Here is a 15864-nt window from a genome sequence, read left to right on the forward strand (position 1 = left end):
TTGCTGTTTTTCTTGAAGGCTAACTTTGCCATACTTGGCTCCTTGTTTGGTGTCAAACCGCCCGACGTAGATCGTACTCTTTGACGACCCACGCCTCATAACACAAAAGACATACCAACATACCGACATGCCGGGATGCCGTCGCTTCACGGGTACCACAATCGCCATGTGTTGTGGGAAATGTAAGTTTATGGTCAACACACGCCTTAAAGCAGCATAGACCCTGCGGGCCACATAAAATGATGTGGCGGGCCACATCTGGCCCCCGGGCCTCGAGTTTGACACGTGATCTAGAGCAGGGCTCTCAAACTCAAATGACCTGGGGGCCAATGCACATCTATTGTGGTCAAGAGGGGGCCGGCCTAGACAACAAAAAGTGGGAAAACTGGACTGTGTGGACAACTGTAATTAAAATTCGTACCAGGAGCCGTCTCGGCCAATGCCATTCCTAATTATGACCAAATGTCTTATTATTACTGTTATAAAAAAAATTGCTAGCTAACAATGTGATAGAATATAATATATTATATTAAAGAATATAATATATTCTATTCTATTCTATACACCTCACTGGCAGCTGTGCCTCAGTTGTTTAAAAGACGGTGAAGTTGTGGGCCATGTTTTCATAATAACATGATATTAATAAGTGGGGGGGGGCCGTTTGTAATCGAATGGGGGGCCGCATGTGGCCCCCGGGCCGCCAGTTTGAGACCCCTGATCTAGAGTGTCCAATTTACTTTATCCTCATTGTTTCAGAAAGGCCTGCATTAAAGTCATTAAAGAAAAAAAAACAGGAAAAGGTCTTTGCAGAGAAGAATAAAAATCACTAACCGTTTTCTTTAGCTTCCTCCATAAAATGATGTAAATGTTCGTGTTTGATCGTTTGAATCTGAGAAACGGGTTCATTCATGCTTGCTAATCTAAACCTGCCATTAGCTGCGCAATTATCCCCCCCTTTTCCCGTAATAGCAGTAAAAATAAAATTACAGAACGCATTTCATACCTGTGTCGCCGACACGAGAGGAATGCACCACGTAAGAAGAAGAAGAAACGAGGATAAAGGTGAGAAACCCAGTCTCCATCACACATTTAGACCAGCACCAGCTGTCTCTCCAGCACTGTGACCTTTCTAACATCTCTCCAGTGAACAAAGTATTGTTAATTTTCCTACAGTATTACCACTGTCCTTGACTGACGCGTTAACACATTTGTCGCACTTTCAGCCCAACAGGATGTGACTCGACAGACACTGGGATAATCAGCAGGAAAAGCCTGTTGGTTTTGTTGCCGTGAGTGTGTGAGTGAGGCTGATAAACTACATCTACCAAACGCTTCACAGATGAAATTCTGGACGATTTGCTACCGAAACGTCTGACCCTGACGTTTATTCTCACAAAAGCACGGGGCATGTATTCCTGTATATGACACTGTGAGAGTGAAATTGAGAAAAGGATGTGATTAGTAGAAAGACGAGGATTGAAGGGAGATGAAAAGCCGAGAAATAAAGACTTTGGGTTAGTGTGGGTGCACAGTAACCCCTAGGCAACTTGTCTTTACATCCCATAAACGTCTTTAATTAAGCTAAAGGTATTATCAGCTCCTCTGAGCATCATTACAGATTTTTCCATAATTACCATTGGGTGAATGGAGGCGGTGAAGAGGGACAACGAAGGGAAGATAGAGAGAGAGAGAGAGCAGCTATGTACAGTGGGTGTCTAATGACAGGGAAAGGGAAAAAAAAAAATGGAGAGCAGAGATGTGAAGGGAGAGGTGCTCACACAGATGAGAAAACCCAAGGAAAGGGGAAAAAGTAGGATTTAGTATTGCAGGGGAACAGACGAGGAGGGAGGGCGACTTCAAAGAAGCCTGTGGCTGGTGACACGGAGTGCGGCGCTGATCTCTGCGGCCCCTCCTCCACGGGTAAATAATCACCATAAGCCCTGGCTCTGCCTAATGAATCCACTGCCAATGAGCTAATATCTGTTAACTGTGTGCTTCATTATCACTGCCACAGACCCCCCCGGAGAGCACGAGGATGGAGGACAGGATGAATAGCAGTGAGGAGTGAAGGACAACTGGACAAAGGAAATCGAATGACACGGGTAGAAGGATGGAGGGAGGGCTGAGGGAAGGAAGGAAGGAAGGAAGGAAAGTGAAGTGTAAATGAAGGAAAAGTCTAAAGAGTGTGATGTGCTTTAAGTTAAGTGGGTGGTAGGTGGAAAGTGGAAGGTGTGAAGGTCGATTTGCTATGGCTATGAAAAATGGATGAAGGAAAAGGAATGAAATTCTCTTTTTTTTGGTGTTCCACTTTTATTTAAAGCTCCTTATTCTGCCATGAACATACCATGGTACAGTTTAGTTCAGTGCAGGGGTGTCAAACTCATTCCACATCAGCATCATGGTTACCCTCAAAGGGCCAGATGTAACTGTCATACAGAATAAATGTAACTAAATGTAACCAAATATAATGTATAAAAAAGGTAACTCCTGTGTAACATGTTGCTAAATAACTTTCTGTATTTATTACTTATTCAATTTCACTCGTCGCATCGACAATACACTAGTCTAGATCTAGTGGCGGTGCCGTCACTTTGCTGGTAACGCAATCGCAATGCATTGTGGGAAATGTAGTTTATGGTCAACGCACGCCTTAAAGCAGCATAGACCTATTTAAACACAGATTTTTAAGACCAATTAATCACTCGCGGGGCCACATAAAATGACGTGGCGGGCCACATCCGGCCCCCGGGCCTTGAGTTTGACACGTGTGGTTTAGTGTGTATGGGTGGTCCCTCCCTGCACATTCATTGCGGCTGCAAATTAAGATGTGGCGACGTCAAGCGCTGATGGAATCTGAAGTTTTATTTGCAATGCAGATTCACGCAGGGAATATATATATATATATATATATATAAAAAACACACACACACACACACAGCCTACGCATTTCATTTAATTTGACTCTGATCGTCATTGTGTTTCCAGCTCTTCAGAATTGTACAGTGTTAGAAAGAGACATTTGCATGTGGAAACAGAGCTGAGGGAACGCAGTTTAAACTGTGGATGTAATTACACTGGCTGTAAAACACTTGGGTGCAGGGATTAGACCTCTAAACCAGATAACGCCTCAGCCGCGTTTACACCCCACGTTCCAGTAAATGTGGCAAAAATGAATTGCATTTTGCAAAACAAATCTTATCTGAAGAATCTTATCACCAGCGAGTCTGCAAATAGACCTGACGTTAATGACGGTATAGAGGACGGACCTGTACAGCACTTTGCTTCTTCAGTCACTGCTGTTTGTTTGTTTTCATCCATGCTGTTTGTATTTGTGTGAAATCTACTACTAGGCTACTGATGGAGAATCATTGGGAATTAGAGGTCAGTCTTTCCAACTATAGTGTTCCTGTTATTATTATTTTTTATTAGTAGTAGAATCGTGATTATTGATTCATTATTATTCAACCATTCATCTCCAATTTCATCTCGTGATGGCGGCAACACATTTGGCTTATTCTTTCTGATTTTGTATCCTGTTTCAATACATACATATTATATTATAATGTGATATTTAACATTTTCATATCATAGGAAATGAATGGAGATCCCCAACAGGAAAGCTGAATCAAGCACAGATCCCAGCAAGAAAATGTGAGTGAGCTCATCTCTTTTCAGTGTACACAAACCAACAGCAGAGGGCGCAAGACTCATCTGTTTCCACGTAATATACCCACCAGAGACTGTGGCTTTATTTATTTTTTTACTGTGAGTTAGATTAATTGGATATAACCTATATATGTATTGATTTTTCTTTCTTTCTCTCTCTTTTTTTTAATGTTCGATTCTGCTTTTTTTGTAGAGACTACACTGACTTTATTACTATACACCTGTTCAGCTCCTAGTTGAATGCACACAGGCACGTACAGTATAGACGAGGCACAGACGAGCTGCGGAAGTTCAAACCAAACCACCAGAATGGGGAAGCTTATTTTATAAGTCTGGGTATTTCACAGAAACTGCTGATCCTCTTGTTTTTCAACAAATACACAAATACAGGATCTCCAGGGTTTACAAGGAATAATCTGAAAAAGAGAAATCTCTGAGAGTGGGCAAACATATATATATATATATATATATATATATATATATATATATATATATATATATATATATATATATATATATATATCAGAGGTGGAAAAAGTACAAAAAATATTGTAGTCAAGTAAAAGTACCAATATTTTGATGAAATATTACTCAAGTAGAAGTAAAAAGTAGTTCATTTGAAATGTACTTTAAGTAAAAGTTACTTATTTACTTTGCGCAAAACTATTTTGGAGCTAATCACATCATCATTTGTCTGGTTCTGGTGTATATTTTTTTATTTTTTACTCAGTAACGGATGGGATTTATAAAGTAAAGTAAAGTACAATACTTGAGTCAATACGTACTCAAGTAAAATACAAAATCCTGATTTCAAAGGTGCCATATGTAAGAATGTGGCCAAAAACAGTTACTACACTCAAATTCAAAACACCGAGGTCTTTTAGGTTTCGTTTTCTGACGTGCCTGGCAACCCGTGGTTGCTCGGCAGCTGGGACTCTACTGACTGCAATGATTGGTAGACGGCGGTAGGTGGCGCCACATGACGCCAAAACATGATTTCAATAAAACATAAACATGATTTGCAGTCTGCAAAATATTTTTTTTTTAATGCAAATATTTTGTCTGTACTGTTGTTGTTGGTGAGTTCAGTTTGTTATATGAACATTATTCCTGAGTCTCTGTGACATATTAGGTGACATAAAGGTGCATATTACATAATGCACCTTTAAATTGTACTTAAAAAATACAAAATACACACAAAAAAAAGTATTCAATACAGTAACTTGAGTAAATGTATTTCGTTACTATCCACCTCTGACAGTTATAGATTTATAAAGATGACTTCAAGGTGTTACTGGCATTAATTCCCCCCCACCCCCTCACTGCTGTAAGTGGATGGGGGACTAAAACTGGGTCACGTGAGGACTTTCCTGAATATGAAGTCATTCCTCTTGAAATATATTTGTTTATTTTTAAATTCATGAAATAAATCTAGAATCAAAGTTAAAAAAACAAACAAACCTGCTGAGCGCTTCAACAAGTTGTTCCCGGCGAAACCCCCCTCTATTCAAATAACTGTTTTTTCTAGGTGGTGGGGGGGGGGGGGTTGTGACGCCTCTCACCCTGATGACGTCACGCTCTCTATCTTTCTCGCGCGCACACACACACACACACACACAAGTCGGGCTGCCTCGCGCTCACAGGAACTAGTTGGAGCAGAGTGAGAGAGGCAACAGCAGCACACACACACACACACTCACACACTCACAGAGCAGCAGCAGCAGCAGCAGCGCGAGGTAGTTGGTTTACACCTGTGCGCCGCCGGAAACACTTCAACAGGATTTTCTTTTTTAAAAAATCCACTTGAGTCCGCGTTAAAGGCGCAGTGTGGGACAGTTGAAGCAAAAAAAGAGGCTGTGTCGGACCCCTGTTTTGACACACAAGTTATTGTTTTGCCTGGTAAGACTATAAGTTTTTTTTATTTTTTTTGTTGTTTTTTACAACGGAGCTGAGAAGGCACCTGAAGCCGTTGTTTGAATCTCGCGTCGGTATCAGAGGACACAGACGGACGGTGGTTCCAACCGGAGCAGCGGAGTCAACCATGGCGAGACATGACGCCCGGAATCGGATCTTTGGACTGCTCTGCCTGGTGTCGTCGATTCTCGGTAAGACAACGTCACCGGTCATCATTTAAGTGTTCAGTAAAAAAAAAAAAAACTAAAAACAACTTCCAGCCAATTATTTGTGGTTAATTTTAAGCCCTGAGCTTTAATAATTCACGAGGTGACTCATTTAAATCTTCGTCGCCACCACCTGTCAGGGCGGCGACAGGAGCAGGAAACGCAGCAGGTGACTGACACGGTGCTCTATGTGTTTTTTTTACTCTTTAAATGTGACAGAAAGACGTTTTTTGTGAGTAATTTTCACAACATAGAGTGAGTTTTGGTCTCACACTCCCGATATTCTTCCCCACTCCAGCCTTATCGATGTTTAGTCCGAGTTTCGGTCGGTGACTCAACAACGCCTTTAGCCTAGCTAAGGTGTGGCTCTGCTCTGGAGCTAGGTGTCTTTTTTTCCCCCAGGTGTTTTGGTTTCAGTGTGCTGACTGTTCCAGAGTGTATTCTCTGCTGTTTCCCCCTCAAAGCCTCTCCTCTCCTCCTCCTCCTCCTCCTCCTCCTCCTCCTCCTCCTCCTCACTCCCTGCTCCTTTTCTATCCTCTGTCCTCACATCATCCTTTATTAGTTACACTTCACTTGACAAAAATGGGTCTTGAGAGACTGTTAATGCGCATAGAGAGCAACGAGGGGGCGTTTCTCACATTTAATAACTTCGTTATATTTTCAATTCAGTTAACCCACGACCACGTACACCTGTACTGTCAATTAAGGGTGAATTCCAATTCCTCGCTTAACCCTCAATCTCAAAAATGTGCGCTCCCTCTAGTGCAAGTGCTGTCCTGATTCTCAGAAAAATTAAGTTGAGGGCCAAGTTTAAGGGCTGTATCGCCCTCAATATTGAGATTTTCCGAGGGCTACCCAGAATGCATTGCACGTTTTCACATAACAAAGATGGCGCCGAAAGCAGCGAAACGAGTAGGCTACAAATTTAGTATTTTCTTTGTTAATAGAGATATAAAAATGATGAAAACCATTGTATTATCTTAGTTTAGGCCCATATTATGGATTACTGACGTCATTGTTGCGTAACATTTATTTTTATTTTACCATCTTTTGTCAATAGTCGGCCGGTGCGGACAAGCGATCGTTTGCTATGGTTTACTTTTCAATAAGTCGTGGTGTGTGGTAACTGTCAGCTGAATATGTCCGTGCTTGTGGTATTTGTATGAGTACCAGCAACTGACAACCTAATAACTTGACTGACAAACGGATCGTGATAAATAATGTGTTCTTCTTCTTTTTGGAGTTGACAGACTGGACGCAGCATTTGCGTTATTCTGCCCCCTACAGTCTGAAGACGTATCTGCATTTAAGGGGTGTCCCATTTCTAAGTGACAAAATAACCCTCAACACTTGGTTTTGGGGGCCAGTTAAGATTAAGGGTTGAGCTTGAGGGTTAAGACAGGAATTGGAATTGGCCCTAATACTTTAAACAGGGGTAACATCCCCACCTGTTTCCTTGGCAACAAGTGTTAACACAAGTTAATTATTCAAGTGTTTTCCAGTCCACTTGAGGTCAGGTTGCTTATACAGGAACTAAAGTCACACTAGGTCAGTTTCCCATCAATGCATATATTTGATTTACTCTAAAATAAGACCTTAATAAATGAATTCAAGTTTTTTTTTCAACCCTTTAACAGGGTATCTGCGGGGTATTTATTTTATTTATATTACTATACACCTGTTCAGCTCCTAGTTGAATGCAGTATGCTGTATTTGTGTATGTAGCAGTTTCTGTGAAATACCCAGACTTATAAAAAAAGCTTCCCCATTCTGGTGGTTTGGTTTGAACTTCCGCAGCTCGTCTGTGCCTTGTCTACGTGCATGTTTATATTTGAAATCATGTTTTGGCATGTGGCGTCACCTACTGCCGTCATCAGAAAACGGAACCTCAGTATTTTCAATTTGAATGTAGTTACCGTTTTTGGCCACATTCTTACATATGGCACATTTAAATACAATTTTGAAAGGTCTTAAAAAATCTATTAACATTACTTTTATTTAAAACATCCATCCGTCTCGCTTTGAAATGTTTCTATTTTTGAGGATGCGATAACATAACTACAACATGGAACTAAAGTAGTGCAAACGGCATAAAAGTCCAATCACTACTGGAACCTTTTGTCATCAAAAAGTGCCTTCCTCAGGCCTTTGCACATCACCTCACGGTGATAAATGGTCCCAAATTTCAAATAATTCTGCTGTGCATTGTGACCACACCCTCACTTTTGACTTTTGACTGTGAAGCAAATTAAAGTATCTGAACTAGAAAATAAATGCATGGGTGGTTTATTTAGTGTCCGTGAGCTGGTTTTCAGTCATTTTTACTGAAAAGAAGAAAAAGTAACGGTACAGTCAACACTGTAGAAGAGAGGATCATTTGCTTGGTTCAGAAGCTTCCACTTTATCACTTCACTGCTTCAGATGGATTTTGGGATGTCTGCCAGACAGTTTGGAGAATTGAGAATGGTCCGTCCTGCCTGTATGCAAACAGTCCCACTTCTGTGGTTTGCTTATTTTAATATTTTTAAATGTCATCAGTATCTCAGTATGAAAAAAATAAATAAAGCTGCAATACAACCCAGGTGCTGCGGAGAGAGCTCACATTGGCTTAATAGAGCTTTGAAAAATGTAAACGCAACAAAAAGTGTCTGGTGTGTAAAGGCCTTTATCCTTGTTCTGTGTTGACCCAGACTTTACATTTCGCATCACATCCTGTGTGAACTATCTAACCAATATTCTCAATATTCTGGTTGGAAACGCACAGCAACGTGCAAAGGGAACCAGGTTGGTGAGAAGGCCCAGAAATGGCAGAAATATGTCTGGCATGCAGTTAACCTATTAACATATGAATGTGTGTGGCATGAAACCAGTTCAACATCACCCCCCCCCCTCCGGTTCTGTGATAGGACAGCTATTTGTTTTGTGCTGGAATTGGGGCAAAAATGTAGGACTAGATCTAACACTCCAGTGCAGCTACAGTAAGATAAAAAAATGTTTTCAATCGTGCGCCGTAATGTAGTCAGCTGTGGTGGTGTTTTAATCACGACTTATGAGCACAGTCACTCTTGTGACTTATTCATGCATTTGACAGAGCATGAAGTGCTCTCAAGGGATGGAGAAAAGTGGGGAGAAAAAAACAGAATGAAAGATTTCACATATTTATGAGTGAGGAAAAAGGACTAGTCTTTAATTTGAGCATTTTGTTTTTTTATTTTACTAAACATTTGCCCCTTGTTTGGGGGGAGCTAATAGTTAAGGTATGTAACTAATGCTGCAACCACTGCAGGAACAAAAGTTTTCTACATGTTTCCCATTACCAGTCAGGCGTTGACAGCACTTGCCTCGACCTCCCGTCCTCATTCTCATTCTCGGAGTGAAATTACTTGTGTAACGCTGCAAAGTTTTCAATTTACTATGCCCTAGCTTTAATGTAAAAATAATCGATATTGAGATTGATGGGGATTTTAATCAAGGCAGATGTCTTCAATTACACATGTATCTTAACAGAGGACGGCCAAAGGGGGTCTAATTTAATCTCCGAACATACACTGTGTAACCAACCCCCCACCCACAAGTTAGGTTTGTGGGAGACCATAGATGTGGGTCAGGAAGGCTTGGCCCATTACCATGGAGATGTTTTTTATTAGAGGAAGGGTGGGCTTATGTGCGGGGGAGTTTGGGTGGGGGTACGAGGCGGTGCAGTATTGTCTTCATGGCTGAGAATGCAGTGAGTGTGCAGGGGGTGAGTCGCCGGCTGCCTGAGAAACTGTTGAGCATGCAGGGTCACAGCCGGGGGAGCGCGCTGCTGCTGCTGCTGCTGCTGCTGCTGCTTCCTTTTTGCTCACAAATAAACATTTCACAAATAAACATCTCCTTCAGATGCAGGAGCCTCTCTCGGTGGCTCTTATCAGTTTTGAGGAAACAGGTGGCTTTTCTGCTGCAGCTTACCGCAGTACGCAGGGATGTGGCTGAGTTTTGGGATTGGCTTAAAAAAACCAAACAGACAGCAACTGATTAAGACAGGCAATGCCCCACCTCCCCTCGCTCACACCACTCGACAGAACTCCGTCTCTCCCGCCAACCCTTGCTCCCTCCCCCACCTCTACTGTCGAGCACATACAGGAGTTCTTGTTCTCGTCTCTTTGTATTTTCACCTATCTTTCAATCTCCTGTCTGCACTGTTGTTTGACTGACGTACTCATTGGGTTATTCCAACGGGCTTCCTCCCCCGACACTCGGGCTCTGTTTGGACTCAAGGCTGTGGCTGCTTATGACAGAAACATCATGCAAACAGACGGGAAAATAAACCACTTGAGAACCTCACCACGGTCTGTCACCAAGGCTGTAGGATTTCTTGTCCTGGTCCTGTTGAGATGGCGTGTTTTGCATCCCCACGCGAGTTTAGAATAGCTAATGTTGTATTGATGTGAAAAGCTAGGAAATTTCCAGCATCTTTAACTCTTATACAAACACGCACATCCAAATGATTTTGCTGTTGCCATTTCCTCACAAATGATGATACCCTGCGAGAGCATTGCATTTCTGCCAAGCTGGTGGCCATTTATCACACCAGGAAAAAAAAAGCTCTTGGACTTGGTCTATAAAGAACAAAAATAGATGATGGATTATGAGTGGACTATTTTTCCGTGCTGAATAATAATAGTAAAAAAATAAAATAAAAGAAAGAGTATCTCGTTAGTCCCCTTGGTGTGAGCGGCTTCGGTGTTAGTTTAGCTTTTGCGCTAATGGCTGTCACAGTCATGTCCTATCATTATGTAAATGAGCTGTCCTCACCCCTTTTCTGTGGCCCTGTAAATGTCAGATGGATTTTGAAAAGGTCAGGTAGGCCTACGTGTTGGTAAGGACGTCTCGTTTTATGTTAGATGAGCACTATTACTTACTTACTTACTAAGAAGCCTTCCTGTTTAAATGACACATCAGTTATCTCCTCCCCTTATAATCAAGATGAAGAGTTCATTGATTCAGACAAGTATGTTCAAAATGATCGTTTAATGGGGATGTGAGCAATTCCAATCGAGGCCCAGTTATTTTTGAATAACTACACTTTTGAAGCAAATATTTAAGAACTTAAGAGATTTAAGCTTAGTAACAGCCTATTAAAGAGCAGTTCAGCAGAAGGTACTTTTGATGTCAGAAGCTACATTCACTGACCACTTTATTAGGTACACAGGACACCTAGTTGACAAGTGTGTAATCAGTGTGGTCTTTTGCCGCTGTAGTCGGCCTGCTTCAAGTTTTGACACGTTTTATGTGCATTCATAGATGGTCTTCTGCATACTTTGGTTCCTATGAGTTGTTATTTGAGCAACTGTGAACCAGTCTGGCCATTTTCTTCTGACCTCTGCTATCAACAGGGATCATTTCTGTAAACCAATAGTCTCTGAATTGATCAGACCAGCTTTTCTGGCATCAACAACCATGCCAGATTCAAAGTCACCAGAAATCACTTTCCTCTCCCATTCTGATGCTCTCTTTGAACTCGACCAGATACCTTGTTTACCATGTCTACATGCTTAACTGTATTGAGTTTAACTACTATATTTGCCTTGACAATCATTTAAACTACCGTGCCCAGTAAAGAGGGAGGGTGTTTTTTTTCTGATTAAATTCAAATGAAAGGTTTAAGATATACTAATACTACAATAGTAAATGTGTGTGTATAGTGAATACTTTGGTCCAAAAATACAAAGGATGCATTAGGCCCTTTGTGGACTTGGTAAATATTATCTGACAGTACAGATGACTCAGAGGCGAGGGGGTTGATGAGCACGAGTCACTGCATTTTATTGTGTTTTTGGCTGCAGTATTGGACCACAAATGCACACACATGCACGGCTGGTGATGAATAAGGGAAGCAGCCTAAGGCCAAGCCTTTAAGTCAGATGACATTCCAATAATAGGGAGGGATCCGTCATGTCAAGGAATGACAGCGCATGTGTGTGAGTTGCTGTTTTCTTCAGGAAGTGGTGTGTTATCATCCTTATCAGCAACCCCGTTATCTTCCACACATCACATCTGAGGACACTCTTTTTCACTCCCTGTTCATTTAACTGTCTGTGTGAGGAAGCTTTTCCCGAAAACTTGTGCATAGTGATAATGCCATTGCTATTAAAAGAGAACCAAAGCCCAGGGAAGTTGTGTGATGGTTGGTTGTGTGAAATATGCCCTGCTGCTCCTCATAGCTCCACCTACACATGCATGCTGGGTGGATGGCGGCCTGTGTTGAGGTCACACAGAGAGCCCCCCATAGAGATGTTTGTGTTTCACTTTCAGGGTTACCAGACTCCCGGAGTCGCTGCCATCTGATCTGAAAGAAAATGAATAGCGACCCTCCTCTAAGAAGAAACGCCAAATATAATTAATATAAATATTGCAGTAGAGGGGTTTCCAAAAAACACAACTCCACTGGGGTTGATGATATTCTTGGCAGAGTTGTTGGGTTAAACTTTATCTGCATTACATCAAATCTCCGTGCTTTAGCTCATACGTTTATATCAGTTCACTGCAAGAGGCCGTTCCATAATGTTCTGTAACCACCCACATGCTCCTCCATAATGGAGAGTTTTAAGACTGTACTTTTGCTGGCATCTTTCATATGAATGCTAAAAGGCACGTTGTCACACACATTTCCACGCCATTAGACAAGATGCCTTTTGCCAAATCTGCATTTCTCTATGTCTAACGAACCCCAGATGGAATTCAAGTAAAATGCAGGTCATACCCATTCCAGCTCAGTCAGTGTGGAGAATGAGTGGTAGCTCCAATTGAGGAGCCATTGAAAGGCAGCCAAACTCTTTAAAACAGAAATCCCCTTAATTAACAGGACTTGGAAGATGGGTGTCTCTGTGACCCCCCTCTGCAGTAAAGTCACTGAGGAGGAGCAGAGGACTGAATGGGGGCACATATGCCCGACAATTTCAAATTCCACACAGAGGCACCTTGGCAGAATGGATGAAAGAGAATTTTTCAGAAAATTGTTAGGGAGTGAACCGGCAAGGCCAAGAATTATCAGCTCATTTGTAATTAAGTTGCACCTCCCTCCTCCTCGTCTTCTAGCGCTCTTCAAGCATGACGCACATATTTAACAGTCAAAGATCCTCCCACTGTGGTCCATAGAAGAACTGCTTACACTAGCCCTTTTCTTTTGCTTTTACTTATATGACCTGTACCCTTTCTCTTTGTCATCTTTTGCCCTCCTTCTTTGTCACCATCTCTTCATTTCACAAATTCTCCTCTTGTTGCACTTAGCAGATCTGAGCACATAAACACTGAGGCCCTTGACGGTGCCCCCCCCCCACCCCCCCATCCTCACCACACATGCACACAGCCGTTCATTAGCAGTCACCTTAATGTGTCTAAATGTAGTTTGCGAGGTGGAAGGTGGTTTGCGTTATTGATCCGTTATTGAATGGTGGATGATGCAGTGCCCTTATGTGATATTGAAAACATTTAGGCCTTGCTCTGTCGGCATGACAGCACCATGAAACATTGCTCTCTCCCCTCCTCCTCTGCTAATCCCAGCCTGTGTCCTCTCTGCTGACCCATTACTAGCATTGCTGTCTCTTTTCATGCATGTTTGTCCTTCTTTTATCAATATGTGTAGCCCTGCAACGCCTTGGCTGTTTTTCCTGCCTGTAAACATTTACTTCCCCACATGCTGTAGATGTGCTGCATCTTCATCGCGTCCGACTTTATCAAGGTCATGTCAAATTCACACTTATCAGCGGCGGTGGACCGGCTAGCTACAGGAGGAAATTGAATTTGGTGTGACGGGGTCTTGTGAGAACCCCGGAGTCGAGCTCCTCAAAAAACCTTCTGCTCACCAACTGCTTTCAATTCAGCCAGCTTTCCCTCTCTGTCTCAGGAGATTTATCTGATGAGAGGGTGAAATTACATACTGTAATGAAACGAGAACAAACTGAAACCATAGAAATAAGAAAACATACTACGCCATCACTGAGATGATGTACGACAGGTTTATTTGTCAGTCAAGCACACAGATCATGTTCACGCGTTTCACAGGACCGTCTGTGTTGTTTTGATCCGAGAACTCTTATCGTGTCCCTGATATCAGCACTTCTTGTCGTTTCGCTTGTTTGTTTAAAAATGTGCTGCCATGCTACGCCGATAAACGAGCGGCACAGTCGTCATTAGTCCCAAGAGCCTTGAAATGGCAGGAGCAGATAAATCCTCCCTAGAAGCAAAAGGTATGTTGAGGTCAAACGGAGGCAGCGGGTTTATTCAGTTATCAGCTCGGTGTTTAGTCAACAGGGTGTGCAAGAGTTTGTTTGGTGTTGCTCCTCAGGGAGAGCAGCTCCTCCTCTGTTGGAGCAATTTGTCTCATTCATCTGCCTAACTGATTGCCTTCTCTTTAATCGGCCACTTGCTCCTCACTGCCCCGTCACATTTGTGGCTTCACTTCCACTTCTCCAACTTCATCCATTCTTCCTTTGCTCTCTCCGTCTTTCTCCTTCTCCTTCCTTTACTAATGCTTCCAACTCTTCCTCTTCTCTGCAATTTGCTGCCCATAATTGATCCATCTGTTCAGTAAACCACTACATCTCTTTTCCTCTTCTCATCCCGCTCTTTGTTCCCCCATCGCTCTTTCCCCCCCCCCCCCCAACCACGAATCCCTCGTTTCTGCTTCTGTAATTGGATCGTCTTACTCGCTCTTTTCTCCCAATCTCCTTCCCTGTCTTTTTCCTTATTCAACCTTCTTCTTCTCCCCCGTCCCACCATCCAATTCTCCAGTTGTCTCTTCCACCCACGTCAGTCCCAGAGTTTCACTTTAAGCCTATCCAAACTGCCTGTGTTACTTTTGTTACTCTTATTTGCTCCCCGTCCCTCACTTTACTTATTACCTCATACCTCCTTTACAGCCTCCACCCTCTCTATAGACATGTTGACTGCAGGCGTCTGAGCTCCCTACCTCCCATAATTAGGTCTTCTGTTTGTTTCTTCTTCCACACATCATTCATTCTCTCTCTCACGTCGCTCCTGCCTTCAACCTCTTTCTTTTTTTAATGGCAAAGAACACCTCCCACTCCAGCCTGGTGGGCATCTTTTGAAGGTTAAGTTGGTGTGACACTTTTACTGTGTTTCACCCCACCTTACCCCCTCCCCCAATTATCTCACCCTCGCCCAGCCTGTGAGAATGACACACATCACTGTCACTCTTTTGCACGCTATAACAAAAAAAAAAAAAAACATAGACGAGGAGAACAAATTGTACACATGTTGTGGACGGCACGTACAAAGTTCTCAGGGACGTTTGGCTGATTTGATGGTTGAATCACTTGATTACTGTACAGAGTACAGGAAAGGGGAAGTGACAGAGCAAAGTAAGTAAGCGAGAGTGGAAAGACTGGCGAAATGAAAACAGATGCAGGATTTTTTTCCCCCCTCTCAGCAGAGCTAACCTGTCATGCAGTCGTGGGATCAGGCTGATGATGTCCACTCCCCTGCTGTTAGATGCTGTCACACACCCGTCTCCCCTGCAGGTACTGACGAGGCCAATAATAAAGCTCCGCTCGTCTAACAAGAATTTCACACTGAAGTAGAAAAGGGATTACATTTGATGAGTTGATTCTTAGTGTACAGTGTAATACAATCCAATAGTGCTGCTGATGCATGTATAGAATCAACATAACATCATGTTACTAACTAAATAACTGTAAAAATAATTATTATAAAATTCAGCCTGTATATGCCAATCAGCGTTGTTTGAGTTAAAGGTGCATGATGTAATAAATCTAAAGCTACTCGCCATAAAATCCTCCTAATATGTCACGAGACTCACCAACAACAACAGTACAGCCAAGATATTTACATTAAAAAAATCTTTTGCAGACTGCAAATCATGTTTATGTTTCGAAATCATGTTTTGGCATGTGGCGCCACCTCCCGCCGTCTACCAATCATTGCAGTCAGCAGAGTTTTAGCTGCCGAGCAACCACGGGTTGCCAGTTATGTCAGAAAACGAAACCTAAAAGACCTCGGTATTTTGAATTTGAATGTAGTAACCGTTTTTGGCCACATTCTCAAACCCAGGAACCCG

General features: G+C 42.4%; 1 protein-coding gene across 1 annotated transcript in view; it reads left to right on the plus strand.

The window, feature by feature from the left end:
* Positions 1 to 5677: 5677 nt before the first annotated feature.
* Positions 5678 to 15864, plus strand: part of LOC310924323 (poliovirus receptor homolog) — a gene marked incomplete at its 3' end in the record, with an annotated part of 44635 nt that continues 34448 nt past the window's right edge. The window contains exon 1 of the mRNA XM_083886028.1: positions 5678 to 5771. Coding sequence (XP_083742154.1) covers positions 5708 to 5771 — 64 coding nt within the window. The 5' untranslated portion in view covers positions 5678 to 5707. The remainder of the gene's footprint in view (positions 5772 to 15864) is intronic.

Source organism: Microchirus variegatus (assembly GCF_963457635.1).
Source record: "Microchirus variegatus genome assembly, chromosome: 1".
Taxonomy (NCBI): Eukaryota; Metazoa; Chordata; class Actinopteri; order Pleuronectiformes; family Soleidae; genus Microchirus; species Microchirus variegatus.